General features: G+C 37.3%; 1 protein-coding gene across 9 annotated transcripts in view; it reads right to left on the reverse strand.

Annotated features, from left to right (window-relative positions):
• The window catches only part of CD47 (CD47 molecule), a 44,832-nt gene that overhangs the window by 20,783 nt on the left and 2,647 nt on the right, over positions 1-21,402 (reverse strand). For 7 of the 9 annotated variants that reach the window (XM_007985913.3, XM_007985914.3, XM_007985916.3 and 4 more), the window contains exons 2-3: positions 12,590-12,943; positions 2,741-2,830 (exon numbers count right to left, since the gene is read on the reverse strand). In XM_007985913.3, coding sequence (XP_007984104.1) covers positions 2,741-2,830; positions 12,590-12,943 — 444 coding nt within the window. Of the gene's footprint in view, positions 1-2,740; positions 2,831-12,589; positions 12,944-13,864; positions 19,728-21,402 lie in introns of those variants that run through there. The other 2 variants (XM_038003282.2, XM_073009705.1) reach the window with 2 other exon arrangements.

Genomic DNA, 21,402 nt, shown 5'->3' on the forward strand with positions numbered 1-21,402 from the left:
CATGTCACACCCACATTTCAGGCATGTAGCTAGCTCGGTGCCCAGCAGTCGGCAGGCACCCCGTCACTAGGTATTTGCAGAGTAAGTAAACAAATTAGGTCAACATTCTGCTCTCCCAATAAGTTTTAACTACTCAGTATTGTGTGCTTAGATACAGGTTCACCCTTCATGGAAAGAAAATCCTCAAAATAAATGCAAAACGGGGAGGCAGCACTACAGTGCAGAGGTACACAGTACTAGTTCAAATCCTAGTACTACCAGGAAACGGCTGGGTGATTGCGGGCAAATTGCCTCATCTATCTGTGCCTGTTTCTTATCTACAAAATGGGAATAACAACAGTGCCTACGCCCATAGAGTTCCTGGGAGGGAGAAATGTCATTTCAGATACAGAGTACTTTGCACAGAACCTGTCAGGCAGAGCAAGAGCTCCACAAATGGCTAGCTACTATTATCATCAACACCTTTAAACGTGAGCGCAGGCTGGGTGAATCATGCATAGACATACCTCTTCCATGCACATACACACACATCTACCTGTTTCAAGACGAGCCAAAACAAAAAATTCCCACCAAAATATTTCTTTAGGTTTATAAGCACGTTCCTTAAAATATGACCAGTATAAAAAATATAAAAAAAGAACATTCCACCTTACTAACACAAAAATTACAATTAAAATAAGATGCTTTTTCACCCATCGAATTAGCAGAGATTTTAGAGTTATAATATCAGAATTATAACTGAGGTGAAAGACAGGTATTCTCATCTGCAATAGTAGTTGATACAAACGTTTCTGGAAAACATTTTGGCAGTATGTATCTAGAGTCTTAAAATATCTCTGCCATTTCCAGGCTTCATATCTTTAGCAGAGTTATTTTCATAGTATCAAAAAAATTGGAAACATCCTTAAAATCCATCAAGATGAGAGTTAAGTAAATTATAGTGCATTCACGAAAGTAGAACACAGGCAACTATAACGAGATTTCTGAAGACACGGGGGAAAATCAGAATGTACAAGCATATAAGCTGTATGAGTCCATTTATGGTTACCTTTTTAAAAAAAACATAACAAAAATGAATAGAAAAAGACAGAAAGGGAAATAGGAAATTCACTAGAATATACCAATAGTTTATTTCTAGGTTTGGGGACTACAGATGAGTTTTTTTTTTTTTTCCCCAATAACTTCCTACTTTGTATGAGGTGTTCTAAAGTGACATGTATTTTTTTTAAGTCAGAAAAAATATTGTAAAGCTCATTTTGTAAAAATACAGCCAACGGTGCACAAACTCACTCCTGGTATTTCACTAAAAATAATGTCACCAATGATAACATCTGGATCAGCAAACATCCATCAAGCCAAACTCAGAAAATCACACTATGTGAAATAATTTCATGATCTTTAAAAAACGCTGTTCCCTGCCCACATCATATGACTTAGCACTTAAAAAGCCTGGCTCTGCCAATGTGGTTAAAAGCTTTCCCTAATATCACTGATGTCAGAATAGGTCTTAATGCTATGTCAGTCCTTTTCTTGATATAAAAAACTAAGAAATTCTAGGAAAATTTCAAAAAGAAGTCTAGACACTATCTTGAAAGTAAAAGTTATTAAATGTCTTGACAATTGCCACTGCCACTCCTTTCTCCCCCTTTTTCCCTTTCAGACAAAAGTTGAGAACATTTCTGAAATCACTGAGCATTTCCAGAATGCCATACTTTGAGAAAAGTGCTTAAAACATATAATCAATCAGTTATCTCCCTTCCATGTTTATATATCACCATAGATATACACAGCTTAAACTGCTGAGTAAAAGTAAAATTCATAAAATATACAACTGGGCAATCCACTGCAATATTTTGCTAGCTTTTGTATGTTTAAAGGTTGCAGAATAAATTAAAGAAGCAGTATTTATTCCTTGCCTATACAAATGTTTACTGGTCTTCAGGATGCTACAAGGAAAGAAGGAATAAATCTTGTATTTAAAAAGCTTAAAAGTTTAGACTGTCACCTCTGAACTTCATTAATTTTGTAAATTTTCTTTACCAAAATATGAAAATATGGTTGATTAAACATTAACCATAATACATATTACCTATCTGCCTAGTAATGACAATTCGATATTGTTGAAGCTAAATCTAGTGCAGCATCAAGATCTGCCCTAGGAAGTCTGGTTATGTTACTATTATAGGAAAGCAAGATCAAAGAACATAACTCTTTGGTGGCTGCTTCTTTAGAGGCTGCAGAACTGCACAGAGAGGAGGACAAAACAGGGTTCCACTGGACTTTTCCAAGGGTGAACACATGTACACAGAGAAATTCAAACTGGGAAAATAAAAAGAGGGGAATCTAAATGCTCCAAAGTATAACATCCTATTTCAAAACTAATGCAGGCTGTCACCACCTGTTTACCAAATAACATAGTGTGTGTGTAGATGTTCTGTGAATATTAAAATGTGGCATGAGTTTCAGGTGTTGTTACTAATGTTCCCACTATCCATTCTTAAGAGATTAAAAAAAAAAAAACACCAAATGAAAACCACCTTCTTAGGAATTAAAAGTGAACTACAGCAAAACGTAGGCGACAACATATACTTCAAGGAGACTAGTATTATTCAAATTACATACTCATATTTATCATAATAGCACTTTTCCTAGTACAACTTTAAATATTTCACTGATAATGTCTCCTAGAAATAACTGTATCATCACTGAAGCATAAATGAAAAGTAGAAATAATACTTACTTTTAATACCAAACTGTCCCCAAAACAGGAGTATAGCAAAAATTGGGAAAATAACAATGAGAATATTTTCATTTGGAGAAAACCATGAAACTGGGGAAAAAGAAAACAAAAGTCACAATTAATATTTACTAAAACACTTTAAATCCTGCTAATGGTCTATAATACATGCTTTATTATGGAGATGGAAAAAAATTAAAACTGTGGCCTTATTTTTACATATATTTATTTATATACACACATATTTTATGTATACACACATATACGTAAAACAAATCACATATACAAGGTACTTACGTAAATTTTATTTATGAAAAAAAACTACACTTACTTAATTGTTTCTCACATTTTTCTTATGTTTCATGGAAGGAAGTAGTGCAGTGCAGTGGCTAAGAACAAGGCTCTGTGGCCACACTGCCAGGGTTTGAACCCAACTCTAACTTAACAGTCTGTGGAATCGTGACCACCACTTGACACCTCTTTGTTCTTCGGTGTCCTCAACTGTTACACCAGTATAGCACAGTACCTGTATCTTGAAGGACTGTTGTAACTACTAACAAAGTCAATAAAGTACATGCAAAGGGCTTAAAACAAAGCTTAGCACTCACCAAGTACTCAGTTAACTAAAATCAGTATGTGTTCATGTGCTGAGTAGCTGTGTATGTAAAGTCCCAAGAATGCACCTTCAAGTAACAATGAAGCATTCCTGTAAAGACAGACTCAGGGAAGCTAAGCGAGGAAGATGCACCACTAGGTGCTCTCTTCTCACTGTGGCTAAGATGGAGAGCGATGTGCCCGGTCGGTCTTTTCTCAAACTCACTCTGCAATTATCCATGCACAATTAGGCTTCACAAGGACTGTTTATATGTAAAGTAACATGAGTGGCTTTAGGGTATTCACGAAGCTGTTATTAAGTGGGTCACATGTTACTTTTATCATAAAAATATATCCACATATCCTATATAAAGGAAATTAAGATATTAAGACTTCAAATAAGATTTGTGAGAACTTTTAAAAATTAAGTTTAATTGCCTCTTATAAACCCCTAAGACCATAATTTTAGCCATGAAATTTCTGCTCTAACAATAAAGCCAAGTAAATGGACTGAAAGTATTCCGGAGTTTGCCTGTATAAGGGGCCGTGCGGTTGGAAGAGTACTTCTAATACTGCCTTAAGCAAGCACTGGCATTCCTCTGAAATCAACACTTCTTTCGAATTTGACCATGCACTACCCCTCAGGTCAACAGGTGAGGAATTTTCCAACCTTTTACTCCATAATGATAGCCACATGTTTCTTGTGTTAAGCTTATAATGCTATAATAAATCCTGGTAAAATGCTTATATCAATCCCCAGAATATAACAACATTATAAACTCTGTTTTACAGATACTAGCTTTTCAGAATCCAGCATTTTGTTCTATATGTAGTAGAGACTCAATATGTTTGCTGTTGAAGGTGACAATAGTCATAAGACAGTTTCATGAGTGAATGGAAGACCTTTTTTTTAATGCTTCTTTGGTTGTAGATCTCTACCGAGAGATGTTTTTGGATACTCTGAATCAATACCTTAATTTCCAATTGTATAACTGAGTATCTTCTTGTACCAAAGAAAAGTCACTTCAGTATAGCCTAAATCCCTACCAGGAAAACATTCTGGAGATCATGCTTGGATTTTTGTATCTAATCCCCAATGGATTTGGTAAAGCTGTATGGTCTAATAGCCATGCTTAATCGATGTACTTTTCCTTACTTCCTCTGTGCTTTTAATTGTGTACCTCAACTCAAGTCCTCACAATTATCATGTGAGAAATTATTAACCCCTCCTTATAGTCATAGAAACTGAGGAACAGTGAATTCAGGCTCTTCAGTTATCTTAACTGTTCAAGTTCCACACTGAATCCTGATATTGCCCTCAGCCCATCCTCCACAAACTCCCCCTCTCATTTTCCTCATTTCAGTCGTGGTGACCCCATTTCTCCAGTTGCTTGAGGCTGAAAACCTTGGAGTTACACCTGACTCCTTGATTTCTCCCACATCTCACTTTAAACAGCAAATCCTGCTGGCCAATATCTGATCTCATATTCAAGATGAGCTGACAATGAAATGTTCTTTCATTGGTCTCTGCCCCTATACACACAAAAAATTTAGGATATATTAATAGACTATTAATATACTAATATTAATTTGAATGTATTAATAAAAGAGGTGCCTTCGACCCTGGAGTGACCACTCATTTTTCACTTATTCCACGAACACTTATTGAAAGTCCACCATGGAGAGGAACTCCTCTAGGCTCTTGAAAGCCAGCAGTGAACAATGCAGGGGACCCTGAGTGTACAGAGTGGGAGAAGCTGAGGCAGTAAGGAAAGGCCTATAGGGAGAGGAACAAAACTAAGCCTAGAATGGAAAGGAGCCTACATTGTGAAGACAGAGAGGAAGAGATGCCAAAGTAACAGCAAGTTTAAGAAACCAAAGGATGGCCACTGTGGCTGGAATTCAGTGATGAAATCAGATGGGAAGAGTTTGCTGGGGCAAGACCATGTAGAATCTTAACAGCTTGTTGGGAGAGTTTGGATTTTATTCTAAGAGCAATGACAAGCGGCTGGAAGGCTTTAAATAGGGAAGAAAAATAACCTGACTTATTTCAAATCTTCTTTGGCAGCCACATGGAGAATGGATTACAGGGAAGCAGGACCTGTCAGAAAGTTACAGCAGCAGTAATTTGGAAGGGAGAAGGGTGTGACCAACAAATGCAGTCCTGAGCTCAGTTTTACTCATCACATTTGAAGATATAACAGGGAATTGCTCCAAAGGAAGATGACTAGAATGGGGATCCTGAAACCATGAGCAATGGCTAAAAGAACAGAGATTTTCATCACAGAGAGGAATAAACTTGAGAGAAATACTACAGCCCCCCCAGTGAGTGAGAATAGCAGCAAATTTTAGCTTGACTTAAGGAAGAACTGAAACTGCCTGAAAACAGACCAAGATCCTCTGGGAAGTAACAATGTCTCATCACATCAAGTTTTCGGTAAAAAATCTGAATCGCCAGCTACTTGGGATGTGATAGAAATAATTCGTAAATTAGATGATGAGATAGACTAGATGACTACTGAATGACTCCCAGATTCTACGTGAAAACAAGAAATATGAGACATTTCAACGACAGAGAGGAAGATTATAGAACAAAAAATACTGTCTAAATGATTCTTTTTTTTTTCTTTTGAGATGGAGTCTCGCTCTGTTGCCCAGGCTGGAGTGCAGTGGTGCGGTCTCAGCTCACTCAACCTCCACCTAGCAGGTTCAAGCAATTCTCCTGTTTCAGTCTCCCAAGTAGCTGGGATTATAGGCAGGCGCCACCATGCCCAGCTAATTTTTGTAATTTTGGTAGAGACAGGGTTTTATCATGTTGGCGAGGCTGGTCTCAAACTCCTGACCTCAGGTGATCCACCTGCCTCAGCCTCCCAAAGTGCTGGGATTACAGGCGTGGGCTGTCACCCCCACCCTAAGTGATTCTTAACTGGAACTTATCAGTTTGTCACTCTCCCTTCTCACTATTGTGCCAGGATTTTAAATTGTTCCCTGGTGTGTGTGGGGGATGGGGAGGGCAATCTATGGAGAAGGGCATCCATAATTCTCTCGGTTTGAAATCACTGTTGCACATTTCTGCTGGATTTGAGCTACAGTCACTGATGAACGGGTTCCTCCTCTCTCTAATTTGTTACAGTGGGAAAAGTTTGAGGATCACCGAATTAGATATTTAAGAACCAATTGAGATGCTGGGAGAAAAAAAAAACATTTTATATAAAGACACTTGCATGCCTGTTAATCTATTGATTTGTTATGGTAGTATTGTCAGATAACGTTAACTCTTGTTCCTCAAGGGGAGAGTGAGACATGATACTTCTTTCAGCTCTGAATTTCTATGCCACTAAGAACATAAATTAAGCTTAAAATGGACTAAGAACAATGTCAGATATTTTTCCATCACAAGATTAATAAAGGTAAGCCAAGAACATTCACATCCTTATTCTACCCAAGCTATGGCTGACAACTGTGTCTAGCACTCTCCTCCAATTCCTGGACAGGCAGAATGGCTTTCACAAAAATGAACTTCTTGCTAGTAGAGAGGCAAAGAAGTGATATTACAAGGGTGTAGTCTACGAACGAGTGTCTAATTTTTACTTCCAAGCTTAAGTGTTATTAAAACCCAGAAACCCAGGACCTCATTTGTCTTACCACTGTACAAAAATGAGACAACCTAAAAAAGTGAGGACACCATTTCTATCAACAAAGTGTCTCCTTCAAACCTCCACAAACACAGGGAACACCAGGTTACACACACACCCCACAGTAACATTTACAATACTAAAATGCAAACCAAATTTTTACTTGATGTTTCAGGATTGTGATGGCTTTTTTTGATGAGTTGACTTGCTAGGATACAGTCCCATTATTTATTTAATCAAACCCAGAATTCTAAGGTGGTCCCAAAACCACTGCCCTAGCCATGCATCTTTTATACTTCCCTCCCCTTGTGTGTGGGAGACTGAGACTGTGGATGTACTGGATTTCATTTCCGTGCTTATACCACCTAGCAAAAGGGAGTCTGCTGATGTAATTAAGATCCTGAATCAGCTGACTTTAAGAAAGAGAGATTATTTTTGAGGGAGAGAGAGCTGACCTAATCAAGTGGTCTCTTAAAAGGATCTGGGTTCTTCCTGGCAAAATAAACTCAGTATGTGAGAGGGATTCAACAAGAGGAAGATTCTCCTTTGCTGGCTTTAAATATGCAAGGGGCCAGGGGGCAAGCAATGAGGGCAATCTCTAGGAGCTGCTAGAATTCCCTGGCAGATATTTAGCAAAGAAACAGGGACCTACCTCAGTCTTAACAATCACAAGGAATTGAATTCTGCCATAATTATGTGAGCCTAGAACAAGACCCCAAACTCCAAATGAAAGTATGCCCTGGGCAACACCTTGATTTTAGTCTTTTAAGACCTTGATCAGAGAACCCAGTCACGCCATGACCAGGCTTGCCACCTACAAAACTGTGAACTACAAAATGAGTAATGTTTCAAGCTGCTTTATTTGTAGCTGTTATGCAGCACTAGAAAACTAATACAAAGATCTTGCAATGCCTTCATGTCTTCATCATGAACAGACCGTATGTCCTGTTGATAATAATGGAATTGGCAACTCTGTGGAACTTGAACTGACCTTTCTAAACAAAACTCTAATAGCTTAGAGAAAAATAAATTTTACGTTTTCAAGTTTTGGTATTGCTAATAGAATAGAAATATTAACGACAAATTTTATGATTACTATTACTTGCATTTAGTATTTAGTTATTTACAAGCTGTTGTCACATGAACCACATACTATGGTGGTAAAAATACTGGGTTTTGATGCCAAAGAGATCTAGGTGTAATTCCCGGCTATTACTCTGACCTTGAACAACCTTGAATCTCTTTTGCTTCCCTGTTTGTTACATGGTAAGACCTCCATCTATCTCCTAGAGTTCTTAAGAGGATAACAGGACACGACTTACATAAAGTATGTGGCACATGTGCAAATAAATGTTAGGTCACTTTACATATTTGTACTGCAACCACTTCCTTGAAATCAGCAATGATGTCTTCCTCATCACGGAATCTGTGATACCTAGCATGGTACCTGACGCATGGTAGGCACTTAGTAAAATTTTGTTAAGTAAGAGAGATATTATTTATATCTCAAACATTTCCATGATGGTGATGGCATCTTTATTGTACTAAGAAAAATTTGAGGGCCAGATAGGTTGAGTTTCTTATCTAACTTTTTTTAAAGCTATTAAACAGTAAAGTCTAGAAAACAGTGAAGTCTAGAAAACAGCTTTGTAAATTCAAGTCCAGTGCTCCTTCCAATGGACTACACTATACATAGGCACAGAGGTATATAAAACTATATCTTACAGTGTTTCCATGTATTCAGTCCTAGTCCTCTAAAAAATAAAAAAAGGCACAAAGAATGGTCACTATTATCTGCGTTCTATTAAGTATAATTCACTTCTCTATTGAGAAAATTCTGTTTCTCATTTATGCCTGTATTTGCAAAAATCACAACATAGTAAAAATGGTTTCTAATGCCTAAATCCTCAAAGTCCATAACAGGTAAGTATTCTTACTAGAAAAAACTTCTTCTCCATAGTAAGAGTCCTGCCCCATTTAACCTTTTTGTGCAGATAAGTTTTTAACTGTTTTTTGTTTGTTTGGTTGGTTTTTTTTCAGTTAAAAATGGTTACAACAGAGTGGTACCAGATACTGCTGAGGATGTGGAGAAACTAGATCATTCTTACAATGCTGATGGAAATGTAAAATGAAATAGCCACTCTGGAAAAGTCTGGCAGTTTCTTTAAAAACTAAGCATATACTTACCATACAGCCCAGTAACCATACTTCTGAGCATTTATCCCAGAGAAATGAAAATTGTGTCTACACAAGAAACTGTACACAATTGTGCACAGCAGTTTCATGTGTAACAACCCAAACTTGAAAACAACCAAAATGTCCTACTGTAGGTAAATGATTAAACAAACTGCAATATATTCATACTAGGGACTACTACTTAGCAAAAAAAAGAAAGGAAAAAAAAAAAACTATTGACAGACGCAATCACTTGAATAGATCTCAAGGGCATTGTGCTGAGTGAAAAAGCCCTCAAAACGTCACATCCTGTATCATTCCATTTATATAGTATTGCTGAAATGACAAAATCATAGATATGGAGGGCAAGTTGGTGCTTGCCAGGTTAGGGACAGTGGGAGGTGGTGGTATGACTAGTAAGAATAAGCATGAGGGAGATGTTTGTGATGATGGATAGGTCTATGTCCTGATTGTGTAGGTAGTTATGCAAATATACACATGATGAAACGAGAGAGAACCATTCACACACTGCACCATTGTGAATTTCCTGATTTTCATATTGTGTTATTGTCACATAAGAGGAAACCACTGGGGGGACCGGGTGAAGGGCACATGGAACCTATCTTTGAATCATCCTGTAAATCAATAATTATTTCAAAAAATTAAAATGGATGCAAAGCCAAATGTCTCAAACCTCTGGTAGAATTTTCTACATTCTCTATAATAAAACAACACCTTCTCCTTTTAATGGCCCCCAAAATAAGTCTAGTTCTTATTTTTATAGGATATTTTGAAAACAAACAAAGATAAAACAATCTTTCAATCACATGCAAAATTATTAACTGCTTTCTTCTCAGATCCTGGCATTCCTTTCTCTTCCATCTTCATTTCATCTTCTGGCCTTTCGAATCTCGTATCTTGAGTTTTCCAGTTTACCTCTCAGATGATCTAACTCCAGTTAGCTGCAGTGCATATGACTGACTGATTACACCCTTCCTGAAAGGTATACTTAACAACAACAAAAAAAGCTCCTTTGCCCAAATTAATATCAACAGTAAAAGCTACAAGGTAAGGGAGAGTTCTTAGCAGAAAGACCTTTCAGATTCTCCTTGCCTACTCGGAGCCATTCCCTGCCCATTCCTCACTGCACACAAATCCCTCTCACAATGTGACACCTTCCTTCACAAAATAAACATCCCAGGAAAACAACTAATGTTTACAACACACTTTGGTTTACAAAAAAACACGTTTACACGGGATCTCATGTGATGCTCATTAGACTATAGAATACATAAAAGCAAGTATCTATTGTCATCTCTTGGACATGAGGTCACTTGGACTCGGTTAAGTACCTTCTCAAGATCACACAGGTGAATAGTCAGTTGCTGAACAGGGGCTATAACTCAGACATCCTGATTCTCAATCCTAAGTAATGTCCAAACATTTCATCAAACCAAACACCCCATTCCTAATCTGGTAGCAGATGATTTTACAAAAGCTAAGCAAATAGTTGATCCAACTGAACAGAACTGAAGCTATCCAGAGTTAAGGTTCACAGAATGTGGTTAACCCATGATGGGTAATATGACAGGTAATTTTTTATTTTTTTGAGATTTTTTTAAAATTTTTAAATTATTACTATTATTATACTTTAAGTTCTAGGGTACATGTGCATAACGTGCAGGTTTGTTACATATATATACTTGTGCCACGTTGGTGTGCTGCACCCATCAACTCGTCAGCACCCATCAACTCGTCATTTACATCAGGTATAACTCCCAGTGCAATCCCTCCCCCCTCCCCATGATAGGCCCCGGTGTGTGATGTTCCCCTTCCCGAGTCCAAGTGATCTCATTGTTCAGTTCCCACCTATGAGTGAGAACATGCGGTGTTTGGTTTTCTGTTCTTGCGATACTTTGCTGAGAATGATGGTTTCCAGCTGCATCCATGTCCCTACAAAGGACACAAACTCATCCTTTTTTATGGCTGCATAGTATTCCATGGTGTATATGTGCCACATTTTCTTAATCCAGTCTGTCACTGATGGACATCTGGGTTGATTCCAAGTCTTTGCTATTGTGAATAGTGCCGCAATAAACATACGTGTGCATGTGTCTTTATAGCAGCATGATTTATAATGCTTTGGGTATATACCCAGTAATGGGATGGCTGGGTCATATGGTACTTCTAGTTCTAGGTCCTTGAGGAATCGCCATACTGTTTTCCATAATGGTTGAACTAGTTTACAGTCCCACCAACAGTGGAAAAGTGTTCCTATTTCTCCACATCCTCTCCAGCACCTGTTGTTTCCTGACTTTTCAATGATTGATTGCCATTCTAACTGGTGTGAGATGGTATCTCATTGTGGTTTTGATTTGCATTTCTCTGATGGCCAGTGATGATGAGCACTTTTTCATGTGTCTGTTGGCTGTATGAATGTCTTCTTTTGAGAAATGTTTGTTCATAACCTTTGCCCACTTTTTGATGGGGTTGTTTGGTTTTTTCTTGTAAATTTGTTTGAGTTCTTTGCAGGTTCTGGATATTAGCCCTTTGTCAGATGAGTAGATTGCAAAAATTGTCTCCCATTCTGTAGGTTGCCTGTTCACTCTGATGGTAGTTTCTTTTGCTGTGCAGAAGCTCTTTAGTTTAATTAGATCCCATTTGTATGACAGGTAATTTTAAACAGAGATTTCAAAACAGAAAGAACAGACTCATATGGGGCTGAAGAACTCAGCTAGCACAGCAGGAAAGAGCAAAGAGAGGAGACTATTCAGCTAATTTTACTACCTTCTACACTTCACCAACCCAAGTTTGTGACAAAAAGGGCAGAATCATGGTGCTATAATCAAGTCTGAATTTGAATAAATTAATTTGAATCCCTAGCTCTCTCATATTTTGGCCAAGAAAAAGAAGACCAAAGTAAGGCTAAGCACAGAAAATCTGAAGAAATCATCCATGATAATGTGATTTAATCTCCTGATTCTCCTCTACTCTCTCCAGAGGAAGCATGGCTGGGACTTGCCAACCCTTGGTCAAAGTGTAAGGTTAAAAAAAAAAATACCAGAAGGCTGAATAATTGGAAAGAGACTTTAAAATTAGACACAGGAAAGAAAGTATTTGGATGGCAGCAAACAGAAATGAAGAGTACATTACCCCAGGACCAATCACCCAAATAGAATGGTCCTTAGACCAAAAGTTTGAGAACCACACAATATACAAATTAACAAGTAATACAAATTAAATAGTAAATGTGTTTTACTGTGAAGAGTAGACTAACAAATAGGATAGAAATCACAACCTTAAACCTGCTAAACATTACATCAACATTTATTATTAATAGCCTGCTTTTTGATTCAAAGGAGTACCTATCCCCATTTGGCCTCCTCTCGAAAGAGGATCGGGTTGTACCAGAACAAATAAAAAAAAAGAGCTTTCATAGAAGTCTTACCAACACGATATTTTAGCTCAATGATCGTTTCACCTTCTCTGGTTAATTCTGTTACTTCACAAGTGTAGTTTCCTGTGTGTGAGACAGCATCACTCTTATCCAGCTTCAAAGAGGCATCTCCTTTTAGTAATTGTGAGACTTCAATTTTTGCACTACTAAAGTTAGCGGGGGCAGTGGACTTGTTTAGAGGTCCATCAAACGTGTAAATATCTCTTCCTTTAAATTTCCACTTTACATATACTTCGGTAGTGTTTTGTGCCTCCATATTAGTAACAAAGCATGGAATGACGACAGTGTCATTACAGAACGTGAATTCTACAGATTTTGTTTTATTAAATAGTAGCTGAGCTGATCCTGGAAAGGAAAAAGAAAAATATTTCATTAGTTATAGAAGTCTGTACTGTAAGATCTTAAGTTACAAATCCTTAGGATAAACAGCAACATTTCCATTGTTCACTTAAGTAAACAGTATAGCAACGAAGAAGACCTATTAGGTGAAACACAGAAACAAATTATATTTTAATATTAACTTGCACAGCTGGAAGGCATCATTATGACTTTTCTTTATTCATTCTCAATAATACAAAGTATACATTACACGCATCTTGGGAATAAATTCAGCAACTATGTTAGAACATGCAGGTGTAGCATCTGGCTTCCAGAGCTTTGAAGTAATCATTACTGCCTACTGATACAAGTAGAAAAATATTGTACTTATCAAGGTAAAATTTTGAACAGAAAATCAAACTAAATATTTTATTCAGTTTCAACTTCAATACACTGCTAAATAGAACTTGCTGAACTGATATGAAATTTATCTTTACCCTTATGCTGCATTTCCAAAAAAAGTGGCAGGTTCTACTGTACTTTAATATACAAAGTAAATAGGATGAATCAAATCATATCTTTCCACTAGGATGGAAAATCCTAAAACACTAATGAGGAAAAAACCCCAATATCTGTGGCTACTTTCCCATTGCAAAATATAGGCAGCAATAGACATTTTGTATGGGAGTCTTGAATGACATTTTCCCACCCCTACATTTCATTTACACTACAGAACAACAATCTCCAAATGTGTATTACAGGTATTCTTCCTCCAAGAAACCACAAAACAGTGAAAAAGCTAAGTAAGATACAAGTTGAAACCAAGAGCAGTTACTGCTAACAAGCATCCTTTCAACACTTCTCAATAGGATAAACTACCAGTTGTTGCCTTATAGAAGAGGGACTGGGTAAATAAACGTAATCACTCATTGTTCAACTAAAACGTACAAGAATGTGTAGGAATTATAGTTGTCTTCCATATTCTTCAGCCATTCAGCAATTCTTTTATCTAAGTAGCTACTTGGCCTTCCCCTCAAAATATAAACAAAAACAAAACACAAATTACTAACAAATATAAATAAAACATCAACTTTGTTAATAGTTCACAATTAAGATTTCCTTCTACATAAACTGGAATAAAAATCAGAGGCATAGAATGTTTCTATTGTAAGAACACAATGTTTATTCAATAAATACCCCATGAATTGAATGCAAGGATGCATAGTGGAATATGTACTGGATAATGTTCAAAACACCTGAGTAAAAATTCTATTTCTACCTCTTTTTAATATGCTGCCTTAAGCAACTCACTTTTCTATGCCTTGATTTACTCTCTAAAATAGGCAGATCTCTTAAATACGAAGATCAAAAACAAACACTGGGCTACTTCACAGAACTGTGTTGAGCATTAACATGGAAAATACAGCAGCAAGTACTCTCTAAACAATACTATGCTATAAAAACGTAGGGCGATACTATAAAAACTAGATAATCTGGCATTTTAATGTAATGATATGGACCTTCTTTGACTAGTCCAAATGGTTATATTTCTGGGAAACTGCAGTCTGAACCTACATTGTGGGCATCCACAGCTCACCTCTTCCCAGTTTTCTACATTTCTAGCTGCCCAAATATTAGGAAGCCCAAGGCAAAACCTGGACTTCTGTTGCATTCTTTAAAACTTTGGAATTGTGAATTCTTTCCCCTGAGAGAGAAACACTGAGGGAGAGAGAACGTAGTATACAAGAGAAGAAAAAGGTGGTGAAGATGTTCAAATTACAAAGGAAGGCAAGTATCAGAAAATATGGTCAAGATTTTGAAAGGGATACAAAGATTACTGGGTATTCTTTCAGCGAAGTGCTGGGCAATGTCTAACAGACCCTGTGGAATTACCTGACTCTATAGAAGCCTGCGTCTTTCACTGACTTTGACTGAGCTGTTTTACAGTTTCATAAGTTGTAGAAAACTGAAGGTAATTCAAATGGATTGGTGTCCCTAGAGATAAAAATAAATCGTGTTCTGCAATTGATTTCCACCTGGTGGAAGAGAGGACTCCAAAAGATTACATTTTACTGCCCTGAGGATATTGACCAATTTTGCATTTATTAGCAAATTCACTTAGGCATTCTTGATTGCCTATAAAAGTGTCTGTTTTTCCAATTTTCTTTTAAAAGGGTTTTGCCTTCTTGCTGGTTTGCTTGTTAATTAATAAGGAAAATAAAATCTTTGACACATTTTCATTTTATATTTGCATGAATCATGGTTTGACTTTTTAGAGATTATTCTTAAAAAAAAAAAAAAGAGGTACAAATGAACTCAGTCATCCTATGAAACTTTTTGCAAAGGCTTTAATTAAGTAAGAAAGAAGTAGTTGGTGAACAATCCACAATTTCATAAATGTTTAGAGAATGAATTTTCAAAGGAATACAGAAAGCAATAATTGCACTGCATTATTTGTCATAATAAAAACATTTTATAGCTGAAGCAATTTAAGTAGAATAAATGCTATTAGTAAAAATAACAGTAAAATTGACCTGGATAAACCATAATTTGAATAACCTTTGCACTAGTAATTAATAAATAAGGGCAGGCCAAAAATATCACTCTAGCTGTTAACTACAACTTCAATCTCTATACTAAGATGCATTAAAAAACTATTAAGCAGTAAAATTGTCTGACTTGGGGTTTCTTCCTTTTGCCTACTGCCTTCTCATAAAACAGCAAAGTGAAGAAACTATTTAAAATGTAGAGAGCAAATAAAGAAACACAGATAATTAACATGAATAAGAAAACTCTGAATAAACAAAATAATGCTTATAGCAGTCTAAATCAGATAGAAGTAGACAAATGTAACCAAGAGTAATGCCAGAGTTACAGATAAATTAGCAAATAAAATGGGAAAATAATTTTATATCAAATGCCAAAAGTATTAGACTTGCAACCTTCATTGGAACTGTACAAGTACTGGTGAATATAGACTATCAACCCAAACCATCTCAGATCAGTCTAGAAAACAGCTTTTTAGTGGCAGAGAAGACTCAATCCATGGTGGTCACAGCACACAAGTTCAGGTTAGAAATTTTAAAAATGCAACCAACATTTGCAACCAACCATCACAGAATTACCTGTGATGAAATATTGTGACAGGATGTGGGGATACAGCAATGAAAAAATATAGTTATTATCTTTTACGAGCTTACAATTCTCATATGGGCGATGATAAGTACTTTATATAATACAAGGTTACAAGTGTTATCTTCTCTGTATGGATAACGTCCTTATGGATGGGCAGAAGAGTAATCGGTCTTACAGACTTCTAAGAAAATTTGTGTTGCTACTAGGCAAAAACAGAAGAATGTCATAGTCCCTGCTCCTCCAGGCCTTCAATCTTTATCCTTTTACATGTTTCATGTAAATGTTCTCTTCTTTTTAACAACTCTTAAATTACTCCCTTTTGCCCTTTATCCCACACTCTCCAACAGTCCTGTCTCCCTATTTCTTAATACAAACTGAATCCTTCAGAGGAGAATCCTGAAGCTTCCAATACTCCTTCCCTATAAACTTACCTGCAACCCCAACTATCCACACTTTTTTTTTTTTTTTTTGCTTCCTTTTCAGAAATGAATCCCATCACCTGAGAGCTAGTTTCCATTTCTGCTCCATACCCATCAGTCTCCTCAAGGACTTCCCTTAGTTGATTATCAGTCTCCCACATCCCCCATTCCATTTACAAGGTGTTTTGTGTGTGTCTTTAAAAATTGCTTGAATATTCGCCAACTTAAAAAAAAAAAAAAAACCCTCATACTTGTTTCTCTCTTCCCTAGCATCCCAAATTAACAATCTAAAGCATTTCCTCACTTCCAATTCAATCCTTAAATCTGTTACCGGCCTCCACCCATTCACCCCTATTTCTTTACTACTACAGCTCTTGCCAAAGTCACCATCAATCCCTTGTGAAAACTCAAATATGCATGGTTCACTTTCTGTCTTGTCTTTTCCGCAGTTTTTGAGCCAGTGGGTGGTTTCTTTCTTGCTCTTCTCTCTTGGCCTCCATGGTATCTCCTGATTATGAATTTCCTCCTGCTTGGTCCATCCCATGCTAGTTTGCTTTCTTTGTTGAAATCTATTCCTTGACTCACACTAAATGTTAGTGTCCCTAAGGGCTTCCGATTCAGCACCCTGTGCCCCCCAGTATTTTCCCTGACTCCCATGGTTTTCTTCACCTGCAAACTTTTAAATAAAAAACTTAATCATGCACTGCCTTTCTTCTAAACTGTAGATGTTGGACAGCCAACTGTCTGCTGCGCACTTCCACTTGGATATAATACAGTTACTTCAAAGTCAGTATGTCCAAAAACTTATGTACCCCCTCAGCCTAAATCACTTTGCTAAAGCATTTTCTATCATCTACCAGTGAACCAGACCTGGACCTAAGAATCACGTTAGATTCTTCCCTCTCCTTAGCCATGGAGAATTCTTAGTAGGTTCAACCTAATTAATAATTCCTAAATCCAATGTCTGTTGAATGAATGAATTGGACACTTATCCTCTCCCTCGAACTACTGCCATACCCTCCTAACCAGCTCCCTGCCTCCATCCTCAAGGTTTCTCCATCCTGGCCCTGACGTATTTTCTACAGTTCCCAAAATAACTGTTCTAAATGCAAATGTGCACTCCTTTGCCTAAGATACTTTAACAACACCCTCAACCCTTTTCAGGCTAAATTCTAAGTACATTAGCATGGAATACAAACGAGGTCCTTCAAGATCCTTTCCAGCCCCACCTCCTGTACTCCCTCATTTCCACACTAAGCGCCAATCATAATGACCTTACTGCAATTCCATGACTATGCAAATGCACTCTCACCCCCATGCCTTAGCACATACTGTTCCTCAAACCTAAACAGCCTCTTAACTATCATACACTATTACCCCACTGAGTACATAGGGTGTGTAATAGTTAAGAGCACACATTTAGGGGTCAGACCCTGGTTTAAGACTCAGCTCATGCACTTCTTAGCTGTATAACTACAGGTAAGTTACTTACCTCTGCCTCTCAGTTTCCTCATCTATAAAATGTGAATACTGGTGGTATATACCTCATAGAGATATTGTTAAGATTTAATAAGATAATGAACATGTTCTTGTACCACCTTTCACATACACAGCAAGTATTCAATAAATGGCAGCTACAGTTGCTAACTTTTGCTCTTCTTACAAAGGCGCAGTTGAGTTGTTCAATCTTGTTTCCCTTCCCTACCATTACTCAAATGTATTCTTCCCCTCCTTATTGCTCCCACTGCCTTGTGTTCAAATGTTGTCACTGTACCTACTACTGTATAATTACTATTTTACTTAACTGATCTCTCCAGGCTCAGAAAGTAAGACATTGTCTTCATTTGGTATCCCAAGAATCTAACACAGGATCCACAAAGTAGGATTCAGTACATTCCTTGTGAATGTAAAAAGTTTAAAGTACAAATTCCATAGAAGAAAAATCTAAAAATCATGTGGGAGAAGATACACTTTTCTTCCATATTTCAAGAGAACCTGCCACTGCTTCTCACTTGTATAGACTTGATTATGAAATCATGAAGCTGCATATTTTCATGGAAAATCTCAAGTCACTTGTATGGTTGGATAGAAAAGTTCCTTAAAAATCACAAGAATGTGTCTTCCTAGAGGGTGAATGATCTTCCTAGAGGGTGATGTTTAAACTGGGTCTTAAAGGATGAATAACAATGTTATGGGAAAGAACAGGCTTTCTAGGCAGAGTAACGTGTACAACCAGAAAGTGAAGAACTGAAAGCAGAGAATTATTTAGGTGAGCTCTAGGAAATGAGGTTGGAAAAGATGATTAAGAAAAATTCTAAAGGGCTTCCTTGAATGTCATGCTGAGGTTAGACTTGATAACATAAACAATCGTAAACCACTCAGATTTAATTTCATTTAAAAAAAATAACATTGACAGCAGTGTAAAGGAAGGACTGAGGGCAGCAAGGGAAAAGAGAAAGGGAGATCCATTAAGAGACTATTGCAATAGTCCAGGTAAAGAACAACTGGAGAGAAGACCTAAAACTTACAGTAATCAACAGAAGTTAGTTGTGGAAAGCAGGTGAGATAAAGAGGGGAAAATTGAAATTGTTAACCAAAATGGTATGCATAGCTAGTTGAATGGTAGGTTAATTATAGAGAAAAGAGGCTTAAATATTTGTGGGGAATATCTTTCCATCTGTTAATGGACTACTGAGATCTGATGTACACTATGTTTCAGAAGTGAAAGAGAAAGAAGATGGCTTTATCAAGCACTTAAAATATATTAAGTGGCAGTGATTCTTTTACAATAAATTTGGCAGTGTAAGAAAGTAGAGAAGGCAACAACTGACAATGTGGAAGCAGGGACAAGGGCAAGGACATTTTGGTTCTTGAGGTTTTTTGTTTTATTTTTTAATATGGGGTAAAATTTGATCACGTGTGCAAGCTAAGGGGAAGGAGTCAATGGAGAGGGATGGATCTAAGATGCAAGACTGAAGAATTAAGCTGACTGAGCAGGTCTCCAAGATGGTATAAGTGAAAAGATGGTAGACAGGTTGTCCCTTCCTTGGAAAGGTGAGTAGGTTTTCTTCTGAAGCTGGATGAGGGAAGAGAATGAGATGAAGGTTATCTAAGACGTTATAGATCAGTTTAGTAATGGTGGGAGGGAAGCTGAGGGAGTCCAAACCACACACCACTATTTTTTGCGGTAGAGTAGGAAGTTAATTATCTGCTGGGAATGGATGTTCAGGAATAGGGTAAGAAGTCTCAGCAGCCTCTAAGGTAAAGAAGCAAAGATTACCAATAAAGATACATGCCAGAAAGGAATTCTACCTACTTTTGCCCTTGGACCTAGCATCTGGCTTGAATAACTGGAGTCTCTAACTAAATTGGGTTATGTACAGAAAGGATGAAGTCAGATCTCTCCTCAATGAATGCTAAAATAAAGGTCTGGGGGTAGAGTGGACTGTACACAAGTTGTACTTAGTTCTGACCCAAAGCAATCCCCCTAATGAATTTAAAAGTTGCCTTGGCTGGGTGCGGTGGCTCTCGCCTGTAATCCCAGCACTTTGGGAGGCCCAGGCGGGCAGATCACGAGGTCAGGAGATAGAGACCACGGTGAAACCCCATCTCTACTAAAAATACAAAAAATTAGCCAGGCATGGTGGTGGGCGCCTGTAGTCCCAGCTACTTGGGAGGCTGAGTCAAGAGAATGGCGTGAACCCGGGAGGCGGAGCTTGCAGTGAGCCAAGATTGAGCCACTGCACTCCAGCCTGGGCGACAGAGGGAGACTCTGTCTCAAAAAAAAAAAAAAAAAAAAAAAAAGTGGCCTTATAAGAATGGAAAAGACCAACTTAGAATTACAAGGGGCAGGGCAGTTTAAAGTCAATAACATCCAGAATTATGGTCTTATCAAGCACCTAAGTACCATCAGGGGATAAAAACAAGATATCCCTATGGTCTATATACTACATCTTAAGTCATTAAGAGATATACTGTCTGAAATTTGTCTATATGCCAAACAAGGCTTTGCAAACTGCTTGGTGCATAGCATAGGCCCATACTTGCTTGAAATGGAAAAAGTGGTTTTGACAGACCTTGAACTTGCCAAACCCCTTGCTTTACCTTTTAACCTACAGGTGTGATATATATTCAAATATGCACATTAATTCTCCTAATATGAATCTCAAACCATAAGACTGACCAGATTCTGAGCCTTATGCAACTGTTCCATGGATTTGGAATGAAATATTCAGAGGTGGGTATAGCTTGATTTCTGTTTCAACACTGTATAATCATGAAGAGGAAAACCCCAGATTCTATTGTCTTAGTCTAGATATATCAGAATCAAATTTCCTGGGTGCTCTGTATTTTCTACTTCAGTACTACAATGAGTTTAACAAAACTGATCCTACACTATTATTGTTGCTCTTTTTATCACAGAAGAATTATCTACACCAGTATACAAAGTGAAAGTAACTTCATGATAACCCAAGACAATATTATTAAAATCAGACTGAGATATAAGATATGAAAATAGAAATGTTTATCTTGTATAAAAAGGTAGGCAGAAACCTAAAAGACAGGGAAAGTGATTGAAAATTATGTCACAAAAAGAACATTACTATATTAAAAACAATGCCTATATACTAGCTATAGCTGAATTCGTATTATGAAATGTAAATCTAATTTTGCTAACATGCGTGATTATTCTGGATTTAGAATATGTAACAATTTGGGGGGAAGTCATCTATCTCTCATCTTTAGAACCTGGCCTTTCAAATCTCCATGAACAACTCAGTGGCAAAGATAAAACATCTGCCAAAACACAGATGACAGCATGATCAAGTGTCCTAATGGTAGGCATTTAGTGTAATGCTTTAAAAAACACTGCCTCTAGACTGCTGGGGCGGCCCCATAAATATGTACTTTTAAATAGGCGTTTACTTCCTT

Source organism: Chlorocebus sabaeus, chromosome 22, assembly GCF_047675955.1.
Source record: "Chlorocebus sabaeus isolate Y175 chromosome 22, mChlSab1.0.hap1, whole genome shotgun sequence".
Taxonomy (NCBI): Eukaryota; Metazoa; Chordata; class Mammalia; order Primates; family Cercopithecidae; genus Chlorocebus; species Chlorocebus sabaeus.